This window comes from Juglans microcarpa x Juglans regia, chromosome 6S, assembly GCF_004785595.1.
Source record: "Juglans microcarpa x Juglans regia isolate MS1-56 chromosome 6S, Jm3101_v1.0, whole genome shotgun sequence".
NCBI classification, from domain to species: domain Eukaryota; kingdom Viridiplantae; phylum Streptophyta; class Magnoliopsida; order Fagales; family Juglandaceae; genus Juglans; species Juglans microcarpa x Juglans regia.
In genome coordinates, this window is record NC_054605.1 from 3034845 (window position 1) to 3061581 (window position 26737).

General features: G+C 35.2%; 1 protein-coding gene across 2 annotated transcripts; it reads left to right on the forward strand.

Moving 5' to 3' along the window:
• Positions 1–337: 337 nt before the first annotated feature.
• LOC121237853 (PLASMODESMATA CALLOSE-BINDING PROTEIN 3-like) lies at positions 338–7617 on the forward strand. Of its 2 annotated transcripts, none has more exons than XM_041134754.1 (4): positions 338–523; positions 823–1062; positions 1212–1245; positions 6994–7617. In XM_041134754.1, exons 1-4 carry the CDS (start codon positions 472–474, stop codon positions 7136–7138), a joined length of 471 nt encoding a protein of 156 aa, XP_040990688.1. In that variant the 5' UTR covers positions 338–471; the 3' UTR covers positions 7139–7617. The 2 variants fall into 2 exon arrangements, with proteins under 2 accessions (XP_040990688.1, XP_040990686.1); XM_041134752.1 differs by having other exon boundaries at positions 353–523; positions 6986–7617.
• Positions 7618–26737: the final 19120 nt, after the last annotated feature.

Genomic DNA, 26737 nt, shown 5'->3' on the forward strand with positions numbered 1-26737 from the left:
GATCAAAAAAATCCTACTTTGGGGTTATTTGAATTGAAAGAGTCTCTCAACTCATATTATCTAATTATTACAGTTATTTTTAACTCTCATATAAAATATAATAAATAATTTAATTTTTTAAATTTTAAAATAAAAATAATATTTTAATAATATTTTTTTTAATTTTTAATTTTTATCTCACCACATGTGATCTAACTCATTATCCAAAGATTACTATATTTCTAATAAGACCCCAATAAAATATGATCCACCTCGGCATAATCAGCTGGTAACCGTGAAACATGTCACTGAAAACAGTGCGACACTGTGATCCCACGCTATACGCGTCTACATCACCTTGACATATCTGTAAGACATTTTCGTCTAGATACTTCTTGTCCACTGCTCACACAAGGCCTTTCCTCACAAGTCTCCATAAACCGGACAGGCTTTGCCCCCGCTTCTAACCGATTAACTGTTCCTTGTCGAATCATGGCTGTCGTAGCTTTTCTAGTGCTCATCTTTGCCGTCACTGGCCGTTCAAGTAAGCTTCTATCCGATTACCTGTGAATGCACCTAATAAATTCAATGTTTTGATAAAAGGAGGTCCATATTCGTTGCTAGAAATGGGCGCATAACTATATCCTGTTCCACACATAATGTCGGTGATCTACACCGTTTCGTATTCGTTATATGGAGCTTTAGAGTACTGTTTTTCTAGATAAAATTTCGCTCTTTCAGTTTGTATATCTCTCATATGGGCTAAAATCTCTCCCTAGATGGCTGATCTGCTCTTCTTTTCTTTTCTTTTTGGGGGGTGTTTGGATTGTGGTAATTAATCAGGTGCTACATGGTGTATTTGCAAGAAGGGATTGAGTGACTCAGTCCTACAGAAGTCATTGGACTATGCGTGTGGAGCTGGGGCTGACTGTAACCCTATCCATCAAAATGGGGTGTGTTATCTACCCAACACTGTCCAGGATCATTGCTCTTATGCTGTTAATAGTTACTTCCAAAGAAAGGGTCAAGCTCAAGGGTCTTGTGATTTTGCTGGCACGGCAATCATTTCTACATCTGACCCTAGTAAGCACCTCCTAATTAATTTGTCTTAACTCTCTCGCTCTCTTTCTTTTTGACACCACTCACCTAAGAAATAAAAGAAGAGAACTTCATTTGAACTCGAGGGAACTCAATATTGCTCTTGTTACAAGCTTTCTATTCGTGATTTACAGGCCATTCTGGTTGTGCTTACCCTTCTAGTGCCAGGTATACTTTTCCTTCCTTAAAAAATCTATAAGAGTTATAATTTGTTATTCCAAAACGCCCCCCTCCGAAAAAAAAAAAAAAAAAAAAAGAAAAGAAAAGAAAAAACAATAGTTAGGATGTGGTGGTGGGTCATTTATTAGGTGGGGTTTCATAAATGTCATAAGCAATTCAGAGACACATTAGAAACCTATGCTGCTCCATAGGTCAAAAGAAGAGTAATTTTAGATATAATCATAAAGTGTATAAATACTACACAATCGTTTTGAAAAAGAATGAGATTTATTATTAAGAATTATTTTTTTTTATATGAATCTCATGTTTTATTCACTTTTTTCAAAACGATTATGCGGCAGATTCACAATTCACAGTTGCAAATATCTTTTCTTTCAAAAGAAATAATAACAACTTGGTTTCCCATTATTGCCCATACAGCTAAAGAAGACCTATTGCACTCAAGTTAAAACTTAGGATAAACGTGTCTGCATAACATTAACCAGTCCGAATTGTAGTGTTAAGAGTTGCTTGGTTTTAATTGCACAGAAATAACCCCCCCCACAGTTACTTTGAAGAGGTTTGTCGACATGTTTGTACACAAACTCTGTTATTGGAATTGGCAATTTTCACAGCCTTGCAACATTCCAACATGAACAAATTACACTAGCCTCTTCACAAACAAATTTTGGCTAATTCCAATCACAGAGTTTGGTGTTCAGAGCCTTGGATTATTCCAGCATAAACATTTATGCACGTTCTGGGTTTGTTCTTGGCTTCTTTATTGATTTGGAGCATTTGTCTGATTTATTACATTGAATAGTGTTTATGCTATAAACTGAGGTAGTACTGGAGATGCTTGTCACCATCATCGTTTGTTCATGGATTTCGCCTTGAATTCTAGATTAACAGAGCTTTTCATAAACAACTTCAGACACAACTCGCATAAACTCGACTTGAATTCAGTTTTCTAAACAAAGGAATAAAGCTTGAATAAAATTGTAGAATGGTTTAGTAAATGAGTTTAACTTGCATAAACTATAAACTATGTGAAAATATCTATATGAACTCAATTTTTACAGAACATAAAAAGTTAAAAAAAGTGAAGCCATAAATTAAAACTAGAAAGCATCACAAAATTGAAAATAAAGCCCATAAAAATGTCTTAATAAAAAAAAATATTTATAGAACATTAAGTTACATGAAAATATGAATATGAGAAATAAAAAGAAAAAATAAATTATTTAACCTTGTGTATCATTTTTTTTTAATTTTTTACTTTATTTATGATTGTTGTCTTTTAAATGGTTTTTTATTTTATTTTATAAACTACTCTTATATTTATTTTTTATTTTTTGGAACCTCAATTTATCTTTTGAATTAGTTGAATGAAATATGACAAAGGCACTTTGTTGATATTATTTCAAATCTGGATGCAAAATGATAAAATAAAGAATGCAAGTGGTAATAAGATAAAGGAGTCATGCTGTAGCTCATCATTATCTTTTCACTATTAAATAATTATAGACCTTGTTATGCTACATTATAAACTAATTATTTAAAATGAATATAATTTTAAATGAATGATAAATATAATTTTTTATAAAATACATATCTAAAGCTAGGTTTCTTTAATATGAGATGATAGTTAAAATAAACATTTTAGGATAATGATCTCATATGATTACACAAATTAAATGAGATGATAGTTAAAAGTTGAATAAAATATTATTAGAATATAAATTTTTAATATTATTTTTATTTTAAAATTTAAAAATATTAAATTATTTATTAAATTTTATATGAAAATTTAAAAAAATTGTAATGATTAATTGAATGGACATAATTTGCTTAATCAAAATGACACAATCTTCGGTGCTGCAGTGTCTTTCAAGATTTATGAAAAAATAATTACATTTCTCGTTCAAGATTTATGAAAGTTATTAGTTAAATATTTTAATTTTTTTACTTTATTATTAAAAAAATGATAATTAATAAAAAAATTGTATATTTTTAATTTTCTTAATAATTTAAGATGTTAAAATAATAATAATAAAAAAATCACTAGCAAACGCGGCCGGCCTGCCAGCAGTGCTCAAAATTTATAGGTGCTCTGCTCAAGACGAAAACAACTATAATATATGGAAAATGTTGGTATGCATTTTTATTTTGCTATCTCTTTTGACTGTATATATATTTATTTATTTTTTTTAAATTCTTTTCTAATAATTAAGGAATTGATTATTAATGAATTGATATTTTTTATTTTTTAAAAATATTTAAATATGTTTAAAAAATATTTAAAAAAAATATAAAAAAAAAAAATTACAAATTACACTAGCCGCACACAGTATAGGCATGTGAGGCGGCAGGTAGATATATATTTTATAGAGAGAACCTGCTACAGCTACATAGGATTCTTACAGAGAATCTTCGCGGAAAGGCAAACGTTTTTTTATTTTTCAATCATTTTTTTAACATCTTAAATATTTTTAAAAAATAGAAAAAAATTATAAATTTATTTAAAAATATTTTCTTAATTATTAAGTTAAAAAAATAAAATACAATTCGGTCAAAAATTTCTGTGACAATAGTATTTTTCATATTTTAATAGAGTTGGAAAGGACAGCGCATGATGTCGAGAAAAAAGCTGCGGCCCTGGGAACAGAAGTTCAGGTGTGCAGCTAAACCTGTACGCATTAAATTCTTAGAGAGGACTGTTAAAACAATTAAATAAAGAAAAATACTAGTCTTCCCGATCGTTCTTCCTCTTAAAGTTACCGCTGTGATTTTTTTATTATTATTTTTTTTTTATTTAACGATTAAGTAAATATTTTTTAATCACATTATAATTTTTTTTAAATATTTAAAAATATTAAAAAATACATGAAAAAAAAGTCAAAAAAATAAATATATAGAAAACATTAATGGGAGCTGGGAGCTCCCAGCGGTGGGCCGGCTCTAGCTACTCTGAGCCCGCTCTCCTGCTCTTACAACTTTTTCTTTTTCTTTTTTATTTATTTATTTATATTTTTAAAAAATATACAAATACACTTAAAATTATTTTCTTGATCATTAAATAAAAAATAATTTTTCTTTCCCGATCGGTCAAGACGTAAGAATTTGTGGGCAAAATAAATTTTTTTATAAAAATAATCTTGACTGACTATTTATTAAATTTATTTTAAAATAAAAATAATTTTATAATTTAATTTAAATTAATTTATAAAATTATTTTTATGTAATAATATTTTTTATTCTTAAAATCACTGCTATCAGCTACCGAGATCTTCCTATAAGCTTATTTTAATCTTTTTAATTTCTTTTTATATTTTTTGTATATTTAAATATTTTTTTAAAAATAATTTATAATATTATTAAAAAATAATTTATTATATTATTAAAAAATAATTTATTAATTATTAAGTAAAAAGAAAATTTAATTAAAAAAATTTTATCTCATTTGTTTTTAGATATGAAATGAGTTAAAATTAAAATTAAATGGTTGAATAAAATATTATTAGAATATATTTTTAATATTATTTTTGTTTTAAAATTTTGAAAATTTAAATTATTTATTTTATTTTATATAAAAATTTAAAAAAATTATAACGATGAGATAAAATATTTTCATAACTTCTCGGTGGCCAAGCATTTCTCCATCTTTGATAGTGGGCCAACAAGCTTGCCTATTTACGTTATGGACAAAGTTTTTGAGATTTGAGCCATTTTTTTTGGGATTTCGATTTATTTTTCTTTTTTCTTTTCTATTACAAAATGCATTATTTATTTATATTTGGAGAAACTCTTGACCCTATTTAGATTTTTCTTTAAAAAAAAATCAAATTTCCAACAAAAGCTCTCATTTACGTTCTTACTCTCATTTACTGTCATAATATATATATATATATATAATATATATATACATACACACACTTCACGCATCATATGTGTTTTAATTTTTCATCAAGTTCACAAATTTCATTAGCCTGGATTTCCGCAATGAAAAAAAAGCTTCCTCATCTAAGAAAGCACATCTTCAACAAGTGTTTCTCCAAACATAAATGCAACCGATGATCATTTGCAGCAAAAAAACATTCTTAAAATTTTTTCTTTCCAAACGCATTTCTTCCGATATCACGATCTTCACACACACAAATTATGCTCTTAAGTTTTCACAAAATCAGGAAAGTTTCTGTTGTTCAAATAAGATTGATATATATTAATCCATACGACAGTTTTACATACAATTTATACGCAAACCTTTGTGCAAATGGTGTATATGGGGAACATTGATATACTTATTTGAGTTACCATAAACTTTGCCAAGAGATCAAGATTTATGGATTAAAACTATATATAGGCTGTTTCTGCCATGGCCTTACACCTATTTTAAAGGCAGTGAATGCTATTGGATACGGAACACTTCTGCATCAGCATTGGGTTGGGGTGTGTAAAAAATAGGAATTGCTTTCTGTTTAAACTACCTCAATTAAATAGATCAACAAATTAATTTAATGAAAAACAGAATCTTTTATTTGGTGTTTCAATGTCTTAAGAGCAATGAGAAGAAGCTAGTAATTTAGAATAACCCAATGCACCAATATTGTTCATCTTAATTTTTTGTAGATTATGGAAAACTCACTGCATTAGAGGATATCTCTTGAACGTTTTAAACTACATGGAGTAGTGGTTTTTGGTTTATTTAATAAAAGTTCCATATTGAACTAGAATGTTCGTTAATCGATCCACTCCAAAGGAAATTCATTTGCAAAAGGTTGAATTAATTTATCGTCCAACATCTGGTGAGTAGGGTTTTGACAAGCTGAATACTGTGTTCAATATTTGTTCTCATGAAATTTCTAAACGTGTGCTAGTTCAAGGGGTCAATATCATTGAAACACACCCTTTTCACATACTGGATTATGATTGATATGTAGTGTTCGAAATTAATCATTGGAAAGCTACACTTCATTGCATTCTTTTCTCTTTTCTATCATGTTTCCTATGTATTCATCTTGCATTCAAGAAATAGAGGTAATCAAAGCATTTTCCAACTTTAACGGAAGGATGAAGTATTTTTGCAGCCAATAATTTTGTGAGAACTTGAAATCAAATTGTTTGGATTGTTATTTATTGATCACGTTGTCATATTCTGCTTTTCTTTTCTTTTTTTTTCTCCCTCTCTCTCTCTCTCTCTCTCATTTTTATTTTTTATTCTGCTTTTCAAAAGTTAAAAGACTTGAGAATGAACTTGTCAAAAAAAGCATGAGAATGAAAAACTTCCAAATTCTAAACTTTCCTTGTTTTCGTTTAGTAGCCTTGTGCTGATGAGAAGTCAATGCGTGTAAAGCTCATGTTTCCCACAAGGTGTAATACCTATTTTGTTGACATATAAATGTTTAACATGGTTTTGCTTTATAAAATGAGGATAAAGTAGTTTATTCACTTTTAATGTAGAAGGCCAAGATGCATCAAGATTTTTACATTGAAACCATTTTCCATTTCAAAGTTGTTTGAAGATTAATAAAAAGGGATGGGCATTCTAATAAAATCAAGTAGACTGTTAAATTCTTGTAATATGAAAGCAGTAGAGAACTCTGAAATCCTGAACCAACTCAGCTTCTGTATTTTACATTCTTCTATGATTTTAAAATCCACCCATGTTGCCAAAGATTCAAAGATGTAGTTGCTTATACATTTCTGGTTATCAAGTTGGGTAAATCTTGGTTTTCTTTACTTAACTCAGCACTGCAGGCACCAGTACAACTCCAGTAACAACAACACCATCTACTACTACACCCAATTCTTCCAGTACTACCACCAGTCCATACACAGCCACACCTTCCACTGGAGTGCTAGGAGGAGGGATTGGCACGAGCCCTTCTGGCATGAATACTGATTACAGCCATGGTGGGCGTAGACTGTTTGACACTTCTTTTTTCTCTTCATTTATGACCCTATTGTTCACAGGCTTGATGTTTTGGTGGGGTTGAAGAGAAAAAGGAGCTAGCTATGATGGTGGTGGGGCAGGATGGACAGAGATGATGCTGGATTTCAATGTCTAGTCATGGGTGGTATGCATGTGATTCTGCTGTTGTTTTGTAGATATCGTCTGAAGACAATTCTTCTAGGCTTTGTCTTTTTCTTCTTGCTTCTTGGTGTAAATGAGTCCTTTTGGAGGTATTGCGCTGTTGCTGGTGGGACAATAGGAGTTGAGTTCTCTCTTTCTTTCTGCTACTATTCTGTTCTCCTTTTGTGCATCTAAAGGATTAGTAGTATATTAGTTTGATTAGAACTGGGCACCCCATGTTCCTAGTTAGTACTTGAGAACTCTGTTAACTATCAATATGATTGTTTAAAATACTATCTTGTTTGTTAAGAGCACCAGTAGTAGGCTCAACAAACTTCGGCCAAAATTTGACTAAGAAATTCACTTTTACAAATTTAGCTAGTTACTTTCGACAACATCAAATAACAGGCTCAACAAATTTATCAATATTCTATTAAAATATTGATTTTGAACTTTTTATTTATTTTAATTCTAATTGTAATTTGAATATTTATTTGTTATTAAAAAATTACACATTAATTTTCTAGCGTTTATATTATTTCAATGGATAAAATTTTCTAACAATCTTTTTTTTACAACAGTCATATTTTTTCAACTGATATATGATTGTATTAAGTTTATGGTTGTATTAAAGTATCATTACTCTTTACAGATATTCCGGATTGTTTAGCACCTAGCCAAGGCAATGCAAGTTGCTTTTGATCATGTTTTTTCTCATTTGTTTCTTTTGATAAGTTATGAAAAGATTAAAAAAAAATGGTTTCTTCAACAGATGTGACTTTTAAACGTTAATAAAAAATTGTGGACTAATCTCCTCATGTACGTAAAAGAATTTTAAGCAAATGAACATGCACAAGAGAGAAGTGAGATGAGAGGCAACGTGAAGATATTTTTTAATTCAAAAATAATATTTGGTTAGCCCCTTGAGCTCAATAAATTTGGCTAGTGATATAATGTGTAGCTAAAAATATTATTCATTTGTTGAGTCTATTGTTGCACTTTATTTTGCACATTAGCTATTCCTTAGCTAAAATTGAACTTTGTTGAACCCGCTCTTATCCTGGACGCTAAGTTTTAAAATGCATACCATTTACATATCTCGAGTTTCTAAATCATTCTTTACACTCATTAAGCACCTCAACACTATTCTAATTACATTAAGTTTGTACTATTTTATTGATTTTTTAATTTTATTATTCTCTTAATTACAGTACCAACATTTTTCTTCACCCATTATGATCATTCACTTACCAATCACTTCTACTTATTATTTCAATGATCATTTGTAACATCCCATCCTTTTGAATTTTGTAAAGCTAAAAGAGCAGGATGATACTAATTTTAAAACATTATACTTTTATGCTAAACATAAATAATTCCATAACATTTAGTAAAAGATAATCATGGTACTTGGTTAGAAATGAAATCTCTCAAATTACATTGTTTGGAAGTATCTTTAAATGAAAATAAAAATGTCATGTGTGAGAAATTCATTGAAAGTTGTAAAAATAAAATCAGAATTACTTTCCTTGGAGCCTCAAAACTCAACAATATATCGTTGTCATTTCCCTAGATAGCATCTTCATCCACAACTTCCTCGTAAACATGCTCACCTTAGATCGGAAAAATATAAAAACAAAACTAAAATAAATCAAATATTTAGTAAGAATCACATTATACAATAAACATAATAATAATCTGGAGTTCTAATTAACATTTACACTTGAGAAAACATTACCTTAAAGCATATATAAACATTTACCTCAAAGCATTAAATAAACATTAATTCTTTAACGTCAAAGTAGTTATTATGCGATGGAAAGTGAAAGCTCCACTATTCATGTCGTTTGAACATAGCACTAGACTCATGACCCTCTTTCAATGAAAGTCAAGAACCTCTTTTGAGGAAAGTCAGAGGACCAGGCATGTGGACTATGCTTAGTAGTCTCTCTCTATCATCTTCCAGTATATGATAAGAAAGGATTAAAGAAAGTTCTTACCACAGATCTAGAGTCAAAAGGAACATTTGACAATCTCACCATATTTAAAGGATCTAGATGTAGAACGAGATCTCACTTTTGAGACTTCATTCACCAAAGAGCACTTGAAGTCAATTGTTTCAAGAAGCAAGGAGCAGAGTAGCTATGAAAGGATTTCCAACGTAGAGAGGTAGGTTAGCTTCTATGACAGTATTAAGAAATATGGGGTGAATATTGTGAGTAAGAGGCATTACATTATCTCTATAACTCCCCCCCCCCCAACCCAATTTTACAAGCATGAATAAATATTTCTATTATTAAGTTTATACATATATTAACACACCGATTTCCAATGTTTTGAATATTTAAATGTGTTAACTATTTGTGACGCCCCCAACTTCCGCTTGAGATGGAATGGAGACTTGGAGTATTGGAACATGCAACACAAGGTTACATACCCTCATTCATTACAATTAATACGCAATACATTCTAATATGCAACTAGCAGTATGCAACAATCGCAGCAAAATAAAAGTGATAAAAATAACTAATGCCAGAATAAACTAAACATCCCAATGATTTATAAACCATAAATAGATACTTCCTCACTTAAGAGGTTCACTTGAGTTCAACATAATGTGGAAGATAGAATCTCCATAAAACTGAATCTACATAGCCAGACTAGCTCTCGCATATGCTCTATAGTATATAGAGTCATTGCTACGAAAGTTCATATCAAGTCTAGTCTCCTTTCTAGATGGGGCTCCTCCTCAACCATCTGAAACCAATAGTTCATCATGCTCTTCGTATGCTGATCCTGATACAACTTCTACCATTTCAGAGGGAACGGTAGTGGGACTGCTACGGTGAGATTTCTTGAAATTTCAGTAAGTTAAACAATCAGCTTGCACAAAGATAAGATATACATGATTAATGATAAATATGAGATGCATGCAAATGATATGCAAAAAAAAAAAAAAATCCACATTTTTTCCCATCCAAATTCCTCAACATTTTTCGAAAAACTTTGATGCACATTTTCTTTCAGAGAACTTTTTTACTTCAACCGTCCAAAAATATAATTTCATCATTTTTAGCAATTCATAATTAATCATAGCATTAACAACATAACGTATGGTATTGTCACAGTTCCACTTGTGCACTGTGAGTACATACAAGTGATCATAGTACAACTCACGTTAAGACTATGTTGTCTGCAGACTCGTTCTCAATGCATTGAACATAACATCATAACATATACACCCACCAGCATTAGGTGTCATAACATTTGACTTCGCTTTAGCGTTCTTTAAAAAGAACACATTCGAAACTCATTGACTGTTCTTCGTCAACTCAGAAATTACCACTCCATTTTTACTCACTCCAGAATGGACAAAGAAGTTTTACTAGGATAATTTATTCATCCCAGCCTTTGGGGTCATGACAAGACTTTTTCATGCTATACTTGAAAAATATATTTTATGAAATGTGCATATGTAGTAAGCTTTATGCGAAAATGACATTAATATGCAACATGCTAAAAGATGGTGAAAATTTCATGTGTCGTGTAAGCAAGTAATCAAATACTATATGTATCATATAATGTTTCATGCTCAAAATGACATTTATAAAATGCAGCGCTTATACAAGAATCATAAATAAATTAATTAATAGTAACTTAGAAGCTAAGTTACAAACTTCCCGAGTTTAGATAATCGAAGTGTCTATAATCAAAGTTATACTAGTATTTCCATGATTCAGATCACTATCTGCTCCGGTGAGAGGGTCCTCTTGTCCGGATGCCGCACGCGCCAGCTTGTCCGTTTTCTTCACCCATTATGATCATTAATCACCAATCACTTCTACTCATTATTTTAATGACCATTTGTAACTTCCCATCCTTTTGAAGCTTGTAGAGCTAAAAGAACCAAATGATACTAACCTTAAAACATTGCCACACATAAATTATTCCATAACATTTAATAAAGAAAATCATGGTACTTGGTTAAAAATGGAATCTCTCAAATTACGTTGTTCGGAAGCATTTTTAAATGAAAATAAATGTCACATGTTAAAAATTCATTGAAAGTTGTAAAAATAAAATCAGAATTACTTTTCTCGGAGCCTCAAACCTCAACGTCGTTGTCATTTCCCTAGATAGCATCTTCATCCACAACTTCCTTGTAAACATGCTCACCTCAGATGGAAAAAATATAAAAATAAAATTAAAATGGGTCGAATATTTAGTAAGAATCACATTATACAGAAAACATAATAATAGTCTAGGGTTCTTGTTAACATTAACACTCTTGAGAAAACATTACCTTAAAGCATATATAAACATTTACCTAAAACGAGATCTCACTTTTTTTACTTTATTCACCAAAGAGCTTGTAAAGTGAATTGTTTCAGGAAGCAAGGAGCAGAGTGGTTACGAGAGGATTTCTGACGTAGAGAGGTAGGTTAACTTCTACGACAATATTAAGAAATATGAGATAAATGTTGTGAGTAAGAGGCATTGCATTATCTTTAGAACTTCCCAACCCCCCCCCCCCCCCAAAAAAAAAAATTTACAAGCATGAACAAATATTTCTATTATTATGTTTATGACTATATTAACGCACTGATTCCAATGTTTTAAACGTTTGAATGTGTTAACTGTTTGTGACGCCCCCAACATCCGCTTGGGATAGAACGGAGACTTGAAGTATCGGGATATGCAACACAAGGTTACATACCCCCATTCATTATAGTTAATATGCAATGCATCTTAATATGTAACTAGTAGTATGCAATAATCGCAGCAGAAATAAAGGTAATAAAAATAACTAATGCCAGAATAAACTAAACATCCCAATGATTTATAAACTATAAATAGGCACTTCCTCACTTAAAAGGTCCACTTGAGTTCAATATAATGTGAGAGATAAAATCTCCATAAAACTTAATCTACATAGACAGACTAGCTCTCGCATATGTTCTATAGTATATAGAGTGATTACTGCGAAATTTCAAATCAAGTCTAGTCTCCTTTCCAGCTCGGGCTCCTCCTCAATCGTCTGAAACCAACAGTTCATCATTCTCTTCGTATGCTGATCCTAACACAACTTCTACCATTTTGAAGGGAACTGTAGTGAGAGTACGACAGTAAGATTTCTTGAAATTTTAGTAAGTTAAACAGTCAACTTGCACAGAGATAAGATATGTATGATTAATGATAAATATGAGATGCGTGCAATGATATGCAAAAAAAAAAAAAATCCACATTTTGTCTCCCATCCAGATTCCTCAACATTTTCCGAAAAAATCTTATACACATTTTCTTTCAGAGAACATTTTTACTTCAACCGTCAAAAAACTTATTTCATCATAACATTTCATCATTTTTAGCAATTTATAATTAATCATAACATTAACAACATAACATATGGCATCATCACAATTCCCTATGTGCACTGTGATAACCTACTGGTGATCATAGTACAACTCACGTTGAGACCACGTTGTCTGCAGATTCGTTCTCAATGCATTGAACATAACATCATAACATATACATCCACCAACATTAGGTGTCATAACATTTGATTCCGCTCTGACGTTCTTTAAAAATAACCCATTCAAACCCCGTTGACTGTTTTTCGTCAACCCAGAGGTTACCACTCCATTTTTACTCACACAAGAGTGGACAAAAGAGTTTTACTAGAATAATTCTTCATCCCAGCCTTTATGGTCATGACAAGAGTTTTCATGCTATACTAGAAAAATGTATTTTATGACATGTGCATATGTAGTGAGCTTTATGCAAAAATGACATTAATATGCTCCTAAAAGATGGTGAAAATTTCACATGTCATGTAAGCAAGTGATCAAATACTCAATGTATCATATGATGTTTCATGCTCAAAATGACATTTATAAAATGAATGCGGCGAATCATAAATAAATTATCTAAGAGTAAGTTAGAAGCTAACTTACAAAATTCTTGAGTTTAGAGAATCGAAGCGGCTGTAATCAAAGTTATACTAGTACTTCCACGGTTCGGATCACTATCTGCTCCAGCAGGGGGAGTCCTCTTGTCCGGACGCCGCACGCGCTAGCTTGTCCGCTTTCTGATTTTCTGCCCTCGGCACTTGCTGAATCTAGAAGTATTTGAAATGTGGGCGCTCGACTTCCACTAGTGCTACGTACTTTTTCAACTTTTCGCTTTTTACAGCAAACTCCCCTCACACTTGATTTACCACCAGCTGAGAGTCTTCCCGTACCTCAATTTCGGTGGCAACTAGAGACCTGGCCACCACTAGCCCTGAAAGCAGCATTTCATACTCTGTCTCATTGTTCATCGTTTTAAATGCCAATTTGATGGTGTAATAGTATTCCTCTCCCTTGGGTGTAATGATGTGCACTCTCACTCCCCCTCCAACCCGGCAAGATGAGCCTTCAACGAATACTTCTCAGGGCTTCATGGGAGGTGCATTATCGTTCTCTGCCAAAAAACTAGTAAACTCAACAAAGAAGTCTGCTAGCACTTGTCCCTTTATGGTGTTTCGTGGTACATAGCCGATGTCAAATTCTCTTAGCTCCATTGCCCTGTTCATAAGTCGGCCTGAGGATCCTTATTGGGTGAGCTTGGAAGTACGGGTGTAGCTTGTGCGTGGTTGCTACCAGTGCAAAAGCCAGTTGTTCTATGTAGAGGAATCTTGTTTTGGCCCCCTGCTACACTTGGTTGGTGTAGTAGACGTGCCTTAGGACTCTATTTTCTTCATGTACTAATGCTGAGGAGGCAGCCAGGGAGGAGACTGTCAAGTACAAGGTCAGCATCTCACCACACTGAGGTTGGCTGAGGAGCAGTGGGCTCGTAAGGTACTTTTTAAAAGCTTCAAACGCTAAGTCGCATTGGTCGTCCCATACCTGTGCCTTTCATAGGACCTTGAAGAAAGGCAGACACTTGTCGGTGGATCTTGATACTAATCTATTGAGAGTCGCCACTCGCCCAGCTAGCCTTTGCATCTCGTTTATATTTTGGGGTGGAGCCATGTTGAGGATGGCCTCCACTTTCTTGGGATTGGCTTTGATTCTACATTGTGACCCCATGAATCTTAAGAACTTCCCTGATCTGACACCAAATGCTCATTTTGCCGGGTTCAGTTTCATTTGGTACTGCCTTAATATTGCGAAAGTCTCACTCAAGTCCTTCAGGTGCTGTTCCGGGGTCCCACTCTTAACCAACAGGTCATCCACGTAGACCTCCATGTTTCTCCCTATTTGATTTTTTAACATGCGAATGACCAGCTGCTGGTAGGTGGCACCTACGTTCTTAAACCCAAAAGACATCACTGTGTAACAATACAGGCCTTGATCGGTGATGAATGAAGTCTTTTCTTCGTTCTTGGGGTTCACATGAATTTGGTTATATCCAGAATAGGCATCCATGAAGCTAAGCATACAGTGACCCGTCGTGGAGTCGACAATCAGGTCGATGCGGGGAAGTGAGAAGTTATCTTTCGGACAGGCTTTGTTGAGGTCGGTGAAGTCGACGTACATTCTCCATTTTCTGTTCGGCTTCTTCATAAGCACCACATTGGACAACCATTCCGATTAGTAAACTTCTCAAATGAATCCAGCAGCTAGCAGGCGGTCCACTTCCTCAGTTATGGCAATTTTTTCTTTCAACACTGACGCTTCGGCATTTCTACCTCACTCTTTTGCCCTTTGGGTCTACGCTAAGGTTGTGTGCTATATGATTTCAGGGACTATTTCGAGCATGTCCTCGTGGCTCCAAGCAAATACGTCTTGGTGCTCTGTAAGGAGTTGCTGCATGGCGCTCCATGCCTCGGATTTCATTTCGCTACCAATCCTCGCCATGGCTTCTGGTTGATTTGGGTTGAGTGGGACAAGTTCCAACGGCTCGTTTGGTTTTGCCTTTCTGAGCCTCTTCTCATCTCGGACCTCACCTTCAGTTGGTGCATGGTCGAGAGGTAGCGGCAAGGTGCAATCATCCACCGAAGGGTACACTGAGTTTACCCCGCCATTTGTAGGTATTTCTTCTCAGATGTGTGCCATTCTTTCTTCCGTGGCGTCCTCTTTAATCCTAGGAATTTGGTTCTTTCGTTGGTCAACTCCCATGTTCATCGGCATTACTGGTAAGCTTCCAAGTTGACGAGAATGGGTTGTCACGGGCATGCGACTTACACATAAGATCTGTAAGGATCCCACAAACGGTGCCACTGTTAATATCGTATTTCACACACCTTTGGGTTAGGTTCCGACAATTCAAGTCTTCATAACTTAGGCTTGCAAAAGATAGGAAATGAGGCAAATGGGAGAGGGCGGCTTTGGGGCCAAGGAGTCTCCAATGCCAAAATCAGTAAATTATCTTAGAAGTTTGTAAATAAGTGAGAGAGTTAGGGATCAGAGAGCGTTCTTATACCTGAGACTTGCTATTTATACCATGAGTCTGGGGGTGAACAGATCGTGTATGTCCTTACGGAGTCCTTGTCCTTTATACTGTTTCTTCTGTCAAAGTCCTTTAATGTGGCGTGGTTCTGTGACGGTACCATTAATGTGGTGTGTAACTCAAATAATGGTGCTATTAATGTGGTGTGGTTCCCTGGCCTTGTTTTTATCGTTTGTGATCCGTCAATGTTCCCATGTTAGATGATCCAGCGTTCTCTATATTTCACGTTATATTTCGTACAAGTTTCCATGTCCAGAGCAAGGCTGAGTGATGTCAAGCAAATCTATCTCGTCAACCACTTGATCCATTTCCCTTGTAGGCACCTTGCTTCATAGGTGATCTTGGGACCCTGTGGCTAGGTATTGGGCCAAGGCCCAATAAGTTTTGTGAAATAGGGATAATTCCCTTACAATTACTATCTCCAATTATTAATTAGCATTGTCAATAATAATATTAATTAATTGATTATTAATATTGCTATTTCTAATTATTGATTAACATATCGTTAGTGTAGTTGCAAAATATGAAAAAACTTTAAAAATATTATTATTAAAAAATATAATATTATGTTAAGGAAAATGATAATATAATTACCAAATGTGTCCACTAATATATTTTTATTTTTATTTTTTTCTTAATGGTTAATGAATTGACTATTAGTAAATTTATATATTTTTTATTTTTTTTCTTAGTGGTTTAGGATGTTTAAAAAATGCTTAAAGAAAAAGGATTTAAAAAAAAAAAAACTCATTTTTACTAGTGTGCACATTTGGTAGGCACCCTAGCATTGTCCTTATATTAATATTTTAATTAATATATGGATAATCTAATGTGGGGTTATATGTTAAATGGTTTTGACTATAAGCAAAACATGTAGTTTTAGAATGATTTTAATTTTAATTTTGACTAAACTATTACCAATGCTAAGAAAAACAAAAAAACAAGTATAAAGTTTGTCAAAGGTGGGCCTGAGGCCTAAATCCAAGGGTAATGATAGGGTTACTACTATCTTACTACTTATTTATTATTTATAGTGTATTTGAAGTTTTTTTTATCATTTTTTTAAAGTATTTTTTTAACATCCTTAATCATTAAGAAAAAATTAAAAAAATATATAATTTTACTAATAGTTACTTCCTTAATTATTAAGTAATATTAAAAATTTTAAAAATAATAAAATAAAAAAAATAGTAAATAAGTAGTTGAAGAGTTGTAACACTATCATTATCCTAATCCCAAACATGAGTGGTTGAAAGGGAGGTAAGGATAGCCTTCTCGGAAGACAGCCCGTAGCATTTAAGTCACGTCTAGTCTTGTTTGGAAGACTAATCAATATTACTAAGTATCCTTTAAATAATTAATTAGTTATGAACATTAGAACTTCTTCCTTTCAAACAACGGATGATATTATATTCACCAATTTTTTATTTACCACTCTTAACATAAAAAGTGAGTATTACAAGAACAACTCGTTCCAAAGCAGTATTTTTTTTTTTTTTGAAAAGAAGAATCTCAATTCATATTCTCTTAAAACAACAAAGCTTGGATACAAAAAGAAATACCATCCAGTACAATTATCTCTTCAGAGAATTTAAGTGCATCCTTAGCTAATAAATGAGCTGCATTATTGCTATTCCTAGAGATATGCTTAACCAACTACTGATGCATCATACCAAGTTTATTACGAATATCCTGAATGATCATCCCGACTGAAGTCCACTTGCCTGAGTCACTGTTGATATCATCGACTATTGTCTTGGCATCTCCTTCAAGCATGATTCTGGACAATTGTAACTGTTGACATAAAGTAACTGCTTTGAGTGCCCCTACTGCCTCTACCATGGTTGGATTTGGGAAGAGTTTCTTTTGAGACCTGAGAGTAGCAACTAAATTCCCAAACCAATCTCGGATGATGACCCCAATTCCAATTCTACAGTTTATTCGATCCACTGAAGCATCCCAATTGGCCTTGTACACCTGTGAAGGAGGAGCAGTCCATTGAGGAAGAATTTGATTTGTTGTCACCCCGTCTCCCATTGTTTTCTGGTTTGCAGCTTGGAAGTCAGACACTTTGAGTGTAGCAAATTGTACAATTGAGTTGGGTTCCAAGAACTTTCCCTCAAAGACATAACTAATTTTTCTTTTCCACAACTGGTATACAATTTTTGCAAAAACAATTATATCAGATGCACACAGTATTAAAATTAAGCCCATAACCAGTTCCTTGAAAGGTATCTCCACTACCTTTATTTTATGCAAACTTTTTAAACTTACTCCCCACACATCTTGGGCAGAGATACAAGTTCAGAGAGCATGTGTCATTGATTCTGGTTCACATTTACATATTGGACACATAGGAGACTCAATGATTCTTTTTTTTTTTTTTGTGCTAAATTCTGGTTTGTAGGCAGAGATTCATGACAAGCTCTCCATATTAACATGCGTGTAGCCTTAGGCACTATTAACTTCCATAAGTCTTTCCAGAAAGCACTCTTCTGCACACTTTGAGATGACTGACCCTGCTGATTTGCTGACATCTCCCCTGCCAAATAGTAAGCACTTTTGACAGTGAACTTCCTTCAGTTGTGCACCTCCATATTAGTTTGTCTTGGACATTAGTCACACTGACTAGGATCTTACTGATCAAGTTCACTTCCTCTTTAACAAAAGCCTCTCTCTGAATAGCCATGTCCCATGTTTTTGCCTGCTTGTCAATTAGATCAGCCACTTTCCTTCCAGCATAGACCTCATGTTGAGGAGATTGTACCTTGACAAACAAAATTTATTTTTAAGTGGACACATTTGGTAGTGTGTCCAAGGCAGTATATATCTTCTTTTCTTCCCCAAACTCTCAGTTACTACCATTTACTACCTCTCCATAGATGTTGGAAGTCAAGTGATCAATACAAAATAATAATAATAATAATAATAATAATAAAAAAAAAAAAAAAGACAAACAAGACTTTGAAATTAATAACTACACTGCTAGAGTATTAGCATCAGCTTGTCCATCCCATTAGTCAAAGTTTGCACAATATCACATATTTTTTCTTTTGTCAATTTCACTCAAAACCTAATCTCATATTAATTATCCATTTAAATTCTATATAATATTAAAATATTATTAATTTCTGATTTTTCTTATTATTTTTATCTAGTTTATTTTCGTCAAGTATTGTAGATCTACTGATTTTAATTTTTAATCAAATAAAATATGTTTTATGTTAATTTTCATAATTTATAGAGTGCACTTTTCCAAAAATTTTGTATATAATAACATAACGATTTTTTCATTCATTTTAATTAAATTATTGTTTTTACTTATATTTTCAATAAATCGGTTGGATGAAATAATCAAATTTTCAATAGTTGGTTGGATGAAATAATTAATATTTTACTTAAATTCTTGTCAACGGAAAGAGGAAAAGGTAGGGTTGTGTTAGATGAAATAATCATAAAGAATTAAATGATATTGCTACAATATTAAGAGCTAATGAAATCTACAGTTGCTTGGTGAAAAAAAATAATAATAACAATAAACTATTAGTTTAGTTGATTAACAACGTTTTACATATTTGGATAAGCACGATAGTAGAAATCAGTTTAGCTAACATTACTATTCCAATATTACTCTCATTTTCATCTTCATTAGCTAAAATATTACTGGCTTGATGTTATATATACCGAACGACATGTCGGTGCTCTTAGCTAGACCAATAGCCACGGCACAAATATTGAGATTTAGGTTTAGTTTATTTTTACAGATCAGATTATATAAATATTTAATATGCATATTTGAGAATCATATTAATATTTGATTTTTTTTTATCTTTTAGTTTTATTTTGATATATAATCAGGGGCAAAATAGCAACCAATGGAATAAGTAAGCTACAAACCAAGGCAGAATAGCATTTTCTAATTTCTAAATTATTTGAATAATGATTTTGAGTAATTCCATTTAAAGGTCTTTACTACACACATCATATACGTGACATACTTTAATTTAGAAAATAAATTTTAAAATCTAAATCTTACTAATTAAATTATATCATGTGAAAAATGTATATTGTAAATATTTTCAAATAACACTAATCATGTAAGGGGATGCTTGAGAATGAGATGAGATGAGATAAGAATTTTGTGAATAGTAGCAAGATGGTTTGTGAATAATAGTAAGATAGTTTGAGTTAAATATTTATTGGATTTTGGGAGAGAAGATAGAAAAAATTAAATAAAAAAAATTAAAAAGTTAAAATATTGTTAAAATATAATTTTTTAATATAATTTTTGTTTTAAAATTTAAAAAAGTTAAATTGTTTTTTGTTTGAAAATTTAGAAAAATTGTAATGATTAGTTTGAAAATATTTAAGTTTAAATGATATTTGAAAATGAAATGAGAATGAATCTGATGAGATGAAAATTGTCTTAAAACATTCCCTTTAGGGAAAACTCTATATACAGGAGAGTTTGCGCATGTATGCGCATGAATAAAACACAGGAGTCTACATGGAACTAATATGGTGCGTTTTTTATTTTTCCCCTTCTCATTTTCTAAAACCCGTCCCGAGCTCCGCCTCCATCTCTTCGAATTTTTTCCTTCCCAGTATCTGAACCCTAACCCCCTCCATCTCCATACTCCATCTTCTTTGTCATGGCTAGCATCGGAGGCTGCGTCGGTGATATCGGCTAGAGATATTGATCCTTTGTTGAAGGACTTGAATGGGAAGAAACAGAGCTTTCGTTGGTGATACCATTTTGAGATTCTGGATTTTTTCTTTTTAAATGTTGTGTTTGTGGGGTCATGATTTGGATTTGTAGTTATTCTTTTTTTATTTGAGTTATTTTCATGGATATGTTTTTGGAGGAAGTAGATGCAAAAGCTAAGAACATGAATGAGGAAATTGGTTAAATATTTGGATTTGGTTTAAATATTTGAATTTGGTTTATATTTTGGGCACAAATTCTAAAATCCTTATTTGGGTCGAAGGAAACTCAATAGTGTGGAGTAGGGGAATGAGGTTTTTTGGATTCAGATTTTTGTGTATAAAAGTAAAACAATTAAATAGGAGATTTTGACTGGGTATGTGGTGGGGGGCCCTTTGAAAATGCTAGACGCTTTGCCCAGGAGATGGTTTACAACGATGGAGAACTGCAGTTTCAAAAGTTCACGTGTAATGGTTTAACATCTACCGTCGTATGAAAAACTCTCCTCTCTTTTCTCTCTAGGGAAGAGGTGGAGCAAACTCGTGCTAGGCACGTGAGGTAGTTATAACAGAATTTTGGAGTGTCTGGGTGGTGGTCCTAAGGGTGGAAAGGAATCTGACAAGGTGGTCGTTGGTGAAGGGAAACGTAGCAAGGTGGTACACAGAGGGGTGCCGACGAGGAAACTGGTGTTGCTATCCTAACGAGGGGCAGGGTAAGGGAGGTCTGCAGCCAGAAAGTCTACAGAGGGAAGATACCTACATCGTAGTGCCTAGCACTACAACGGGGTTTTTGATTTTCTGTTAATAGTTTGAGAAAAATTTTCACGGAAGTAACTTGATAATGGAAGAGATGGTAGGGAAGTGGGAGAAGTTGTAGCTTACAGAGGAAGAGGACCAGGTTTTTGTTGTAGATGAATGCATCTCGAATGAGGTTGAAGATAAAGGTGAGAGGAGCCTTGTGGGGAAGGTGCTGACTGAAAGGTCAATAGGAAAAAGAGTACTGGAGGCTACTATGGCTAAGATGTGGAGAATCTCCAGTCCTGCATCATTTCAAGAGGTAAGAATGAATGTTTTTGTTATTACCTTTGCAACAAGGGCTGATAAACAGAAGGTTTGGGATGGGAAACCATGGTTATTTGACAATTTTCTAATTTCCATTAATTTGTTTGATGGTTTTATCCAACTAGCTGAACTGGCTTTTATTGTAGAGAGATTTTGGGTACAACTTTATGACCTCCCATTTGCTTGTATGAACAAGGAATGTGGGAGACAGATAGGAAGTGTGGTTGGGAAGGTTCTTGATGTGGTAACTGGTGAGGATGGATGTGGATGGGGTCAATACTTGCGCATTTGAGTGGAAGTGGATCTAAAGAAGGTATTGGTAAGGGGGAGGATGATTTCTGTTAAGGGGAAGAATGTGTGGATTCCTTTTAAATATGAGAAACTACCTAAAATATGTTTCGATTGTGGAAGCTTTTCTCATGAAGGTAAGGTGTAATACCCCACTCATTCCTTCTTACGTACGCTTCTTCTTTCTGACGTACGTTTATTCTTTCTGACGTGAGCAAATTCTAAGGATTGGATTATGCAACAATCTGTCCTTTCCCCTAACAACTGCAAGCCTCGTCATGTGTGCCGAACCCTGATAACGTGTTTCAAAAGATATTAGGTGACTTTTAAGGCACGTCCAGTGTTTTAAATGTACTGAAAATATTTATAAGGAGTATTTCCAGTATTATTGAAATAAGTTTGATTTTAAATACAATAATTATAATATTCTTGAAGAACTCCAAAAATATTATAATTGTCGGAAGTCATTTTAATGTTATTATTGAAATGATTTCAGTTATGTAAAATATTATGGGATTTAAATTATGTTGAAAGCTTTAACTAATTAAATGGTTTTATCCTTTTAAAAATATTAAATAAGACTTCATCATTTATTAATGATGAAGGAATATTATTTTATAAACTAAAGTTAGTTTAAATAATATTCTACCTTAATTCCTCTAAGTGCTTTTAATTAAGTTAATATTTACTCATTTTCAAATCAGTGTTTTAATCTCTCATCGTTAGATCGTTTTGAGGATCTCAAGACGAAGGGATTGGGTTAAATACCCAGACCCCTCTTCCTTCTCCCTCACTTTTCTCCCAGCTCTCTCTCTCTCCTCCCTCTCCCTCGCGGCTTGCACTGCACGACCCCCATGCAGGAATTCCTCCACTACCTAGCCCGGCGCTGCCTTGCGCCGGTGAGCCTCACCTCCGTCACCGTCGGCACCTCCTCCCTCCGGTGAGTTCTCTCATGCCAGCCCCTTCTCCCTCGAGCTCTCCCTTCCTCTCTCTCAGTAGTGTACAGCCCTAATGGGCTTCACGTTGCTGTGCCGCTGTGCATCGTCCAACGACGCCACCACCTACACGGCAGCTTCCCCTCCCACTGGCCATCATCCTCCAATAAGCTCAGCCTACTCACAGCCACCTTCCTCCCATGCACAGGTTCACTATGCACGTCCCTAGCGCCGCCGTGCGCGACCACCTTGGCCCCGGATACCACCACGAGCTCCTCCCGGTCTCCCCCTTCCTCCTCCACGTGACTCGAGGCCCATAGCCTCCCTCCATTGCATGGGCTTCTCCCTTCTCCAATGCACGGGTTCTCCTCCCTCCACCACCGTATGCCGCCACCCATGGCGTGCGACCACCATCTCCAGCCACCACCGACCCATCCCAACTACCCATAGCCCCGATCTACCACCCATGCATGCACACTCTCTCTCACTCTCTCACGGACTCTCCCTCCTTCCCAAGCTCGATCCGCCGTCGTAGGCCACCGTGGCGCCACCCCAGTGCCACCACGAGTTCCATCGCACCTCCCTCAACTCCTCAATGGCCAAGCATGACCAGCCAAGCCCCCCTCCGATTTTCCCTATTGGAGACCCACGACCTTAGCTCCTCCACGAGCTGCCGTGTGTCCAACGAGTGCCACCTCGGCACCACCACGACACCACCACTCCAAGGCCATGACCCGACCCTCCTATGCATAGACCTGTACCACTGGCCACCTCTAATGGCCAGGGTAGCCACTACACGTGATGGACAGCCACTACGCGTGGCTGACCTCCACTATACACTATTAGATCCGCCGTGTTACGCTCCTTGCCACTATCACAAGGCTACCACGAGCCCTTCTAAGACCACACTTATCTATCCAAAAGCCCAAACCGCCACCGTACGTGGGTTAGCCGCCACGTACGACCCTTCCTGCATCATCGACCGTGACGATCAGCGAGCAACACACGGGTTATCCTGTTGATTGTATAACCCTCTATCCCTCGTTATTTATGTTAGATGTTGATTAGTTGATTAGGTTGTGGATTGTGTTGTTAGTATTTGTGGAGTTCGCTGTGTTGTGATGTGCTGTGTAGTGAAGTGTTGGACATTCTATGTAGTGAAATGTTGGACATATCTGTGTAGTGCACTGTGAAGTGTTGAAAATTTTGTGTAGTGAAGTGTGGTGCAGTGTTGTGGGCTGTGCTGTGTAGCTTGGTTGTGGAACATGTGTTGTATTGGTAATATGGAATAGGAACAGTATGCGCTGAGTGTACTCTGTGTGGCGTAGTGTGGGATAAGGAGAATATATGTAAAATATACCCTCCTAACGTATTGTGGAATGGGAAGAGTACACGAGGAGTGTACTCTGTGTGGCGTGGCGTGTGTGAAGGGAGTACACGTGGAGTGTACTTCATGTGGTGGAGTGATGCACCATATGGCGGGCATGCCATAACAGTGATGTGGCGTAGTGCGTGTGAAGGGAGTACACATGGAGTGTACTCCATGTAGTGGAGTGATGCACCATATGACAGGTATGCCATAATGGTGATGCGACATAGTGTGTGTGAAGGGAGTACACGTGGAATGTACTCCATGTGGTGGAGTGATGCACCGTATGGCAGGTATGGCATAATGATGATGTTGAAGGGAGTACACTAGAAAGTATACTCCATGTAGTGGAGCAATGCATCATGTGGTGTGTATGTCGTAATGGTGATGAGTCGTAGGGTGTGAAAATGGAGTATACGTGGAGTGTACTTCACGAGGCAGCGACATTCTGTGTGGCGTGTCGCGGAGATAAGGATGGTTGTGTGATTGATGGGCGTGGAATGTGATGAGTAGTGTCGGGAACTGTGGAACAACGTCCCGAAATAGTTATGGCGTAGCCTGTAGTCTGAAGTGACAAGTGTCACTGTGATAGACTTATGGCTAGGAGTGTGCGTGAAGTAGTAGAACAAGTGTAAGAGTACGCAGCAGAAGCATGACTGGGCAAAGTCACAAAGTGACGTGGTTACTGACAGTCATGCTTATGATGGGTGAGGAGTTAGTGTAGAAATGGTGTAGCAGGAATGTGACGAGATGTTACAATGTGACAGGAGTACGTGAGGAACCGTACTCATGATGAGTGAAGAGTTGACGTAGAAATGACGTAGCAGGAAGTCAGGTGACGTGACAAGGTCATGGTGTAGCTTGGGTGTAGCCTCGAGCTATATGACGTGACATAAGGCGTAGTGGTGAACGGAGTCTTGTCGTGTTAAGTGTTGGATTGAACTGTCAAAAGGGACGGGTAGCATGAAGAGTCATGCCAGCCGGGTTAAGAAAATGTTGGTATCAGAGTATGGTGCTTGGTTACACAAGCAGGTGATCAACGTGCTATATGTTGATCTTAGGTGATAAAGGGGTAAGGTACATGTGTAATCTGGTTAGACACATGTGCCGAACGGATTCACCATATGTAATAGGTAATTTGTCCTAAGCATAGTTACACGGTGCTTAAGACTCAGAGTTGGCGTAAAGCCGTGTGACTTGTATGGATGGGAATGAGGATTTAGTACAAGCTAAGGTGCATGGAGGTAGTGATGGGTGTATTATTTAGGATTGGGATGCATGTTTATGTCGGTCAGAATCATACGTCGAATGAGGTCAACAGGAAGAGTAAGATGGAAGTCTTAGTGTCTTAATCCTAAGGTGAATCAGGGGTTCACTTTAGAGACAAACACTTAAGGCAAGAACGTTGAATTGAGAAGAGGTAGTGACCGTAAGTGGTCCTCGAAGGGTTTAATATAGTAAAGTACACATAAGAGCACGGGATAGAAGGAGAGTGTTCCAAGTGAGGCGTGTCTCTATTTCTAATTTAAGTTGCTTATGCATCAAATAGAGAATGACGTTAAGGTTATGTGTATGCATGTAGGTTGCCATCTGACATGCACATGAATGGACTGTATGATATGCAAGTAGCATAGAGTCCAGGTAAGTGTTACATTCATACTCTTCTAGAGTCTTTTAAAATATAAAGAAACGAAACGAAACTCTTTTCCTCACGATGCTTTACGAAAAAACACGAAAGACGTTTCACAAAAGAAAATGCTAATTATTCAAAGGTATACATATGTACGGCTCTCCTTGGCATCCCCTTTTTACGCAATGAAAGTATCAATTGTATGCATGTGAATAAATAACTATACGTTGTATCTATTGTATGTATTTTCTAAGAAAATCCATGAACTGCACGAAAGACATGAAAATGGACGCTTTTATGGATCCTACGAACCGACGCTTTCGTGTGTGCCATGAGGTGATGCTCATGGATGCCATGAAAGACGACGTTTAAGGTGACGCTTATGGATGCCATGAAAGCTGACGTTTAAGCTCATGTATGTTTTAAAATAATGTTTTCCATGAATGAACTGTTAAGTGAAGGATAGGGCTGAAATGAACTGAAAGTTTAAGCCCATGCCTTAAACGATGTTTTTCCATGAACTGAACTGTTAAATGAAAAGGATTGAACTGAAAGGATTGAACTGTAAAAAAGGACTGAACGAATGAATGCTTTAATGTATGAAGATACTTAACGGCCACATGAATGAATGAAAAGGGTACTAATGAATGAGCAGATTGCAATGCCGGGTAAGTAGTACTGGAAGTGCACCCAGTGCTGCCCCCTGACTGAAAAGGGATTCCCAATCCGTGGCCACGGGAGGAGTTCGGGTCCAAAGAAAGACTGCTAACCCCAACACACGGGGCGTAATAGTGTGTACTAGCCTATGAAAGTGATAAGAAAGTATGGATGAACGCATGTATGTATGAACACACAAATTTGTAAGAAATGAAGGCATTGACGGGGGACACGTTTTACGAAAAGAAAGCCCATTTTAAAAAGGAAACTCAGTGATGTTTTCAAATGAACGCACGTATGCACGCATGCATGTATGCATAGTATGTATGAATGATTTATGAACGCATGTA

Coding starts and splice junctions, on each gene's coding strand:
- LOC121237853 (XM_041134752.1), top strand. CDS start 472: ATGGCTGTCGTAGCTTTTCTAGTGCTCATCTTTGCCGTCACTGGCCGT. Junction 524..822: donor TGCCGTCACTGGCCGTTCAA/GTAAGCTTCTAT, acceptor GTAATTAATCAG/GTGCTACATGGTGTATTTGC. Junction 1,246..6,985: donor GCTTACCCTTCTAGTGCCAG/GTATACTTTTCC, acceptor TACTTAACTCAG/CACTGCAGGCACCAGTACAA.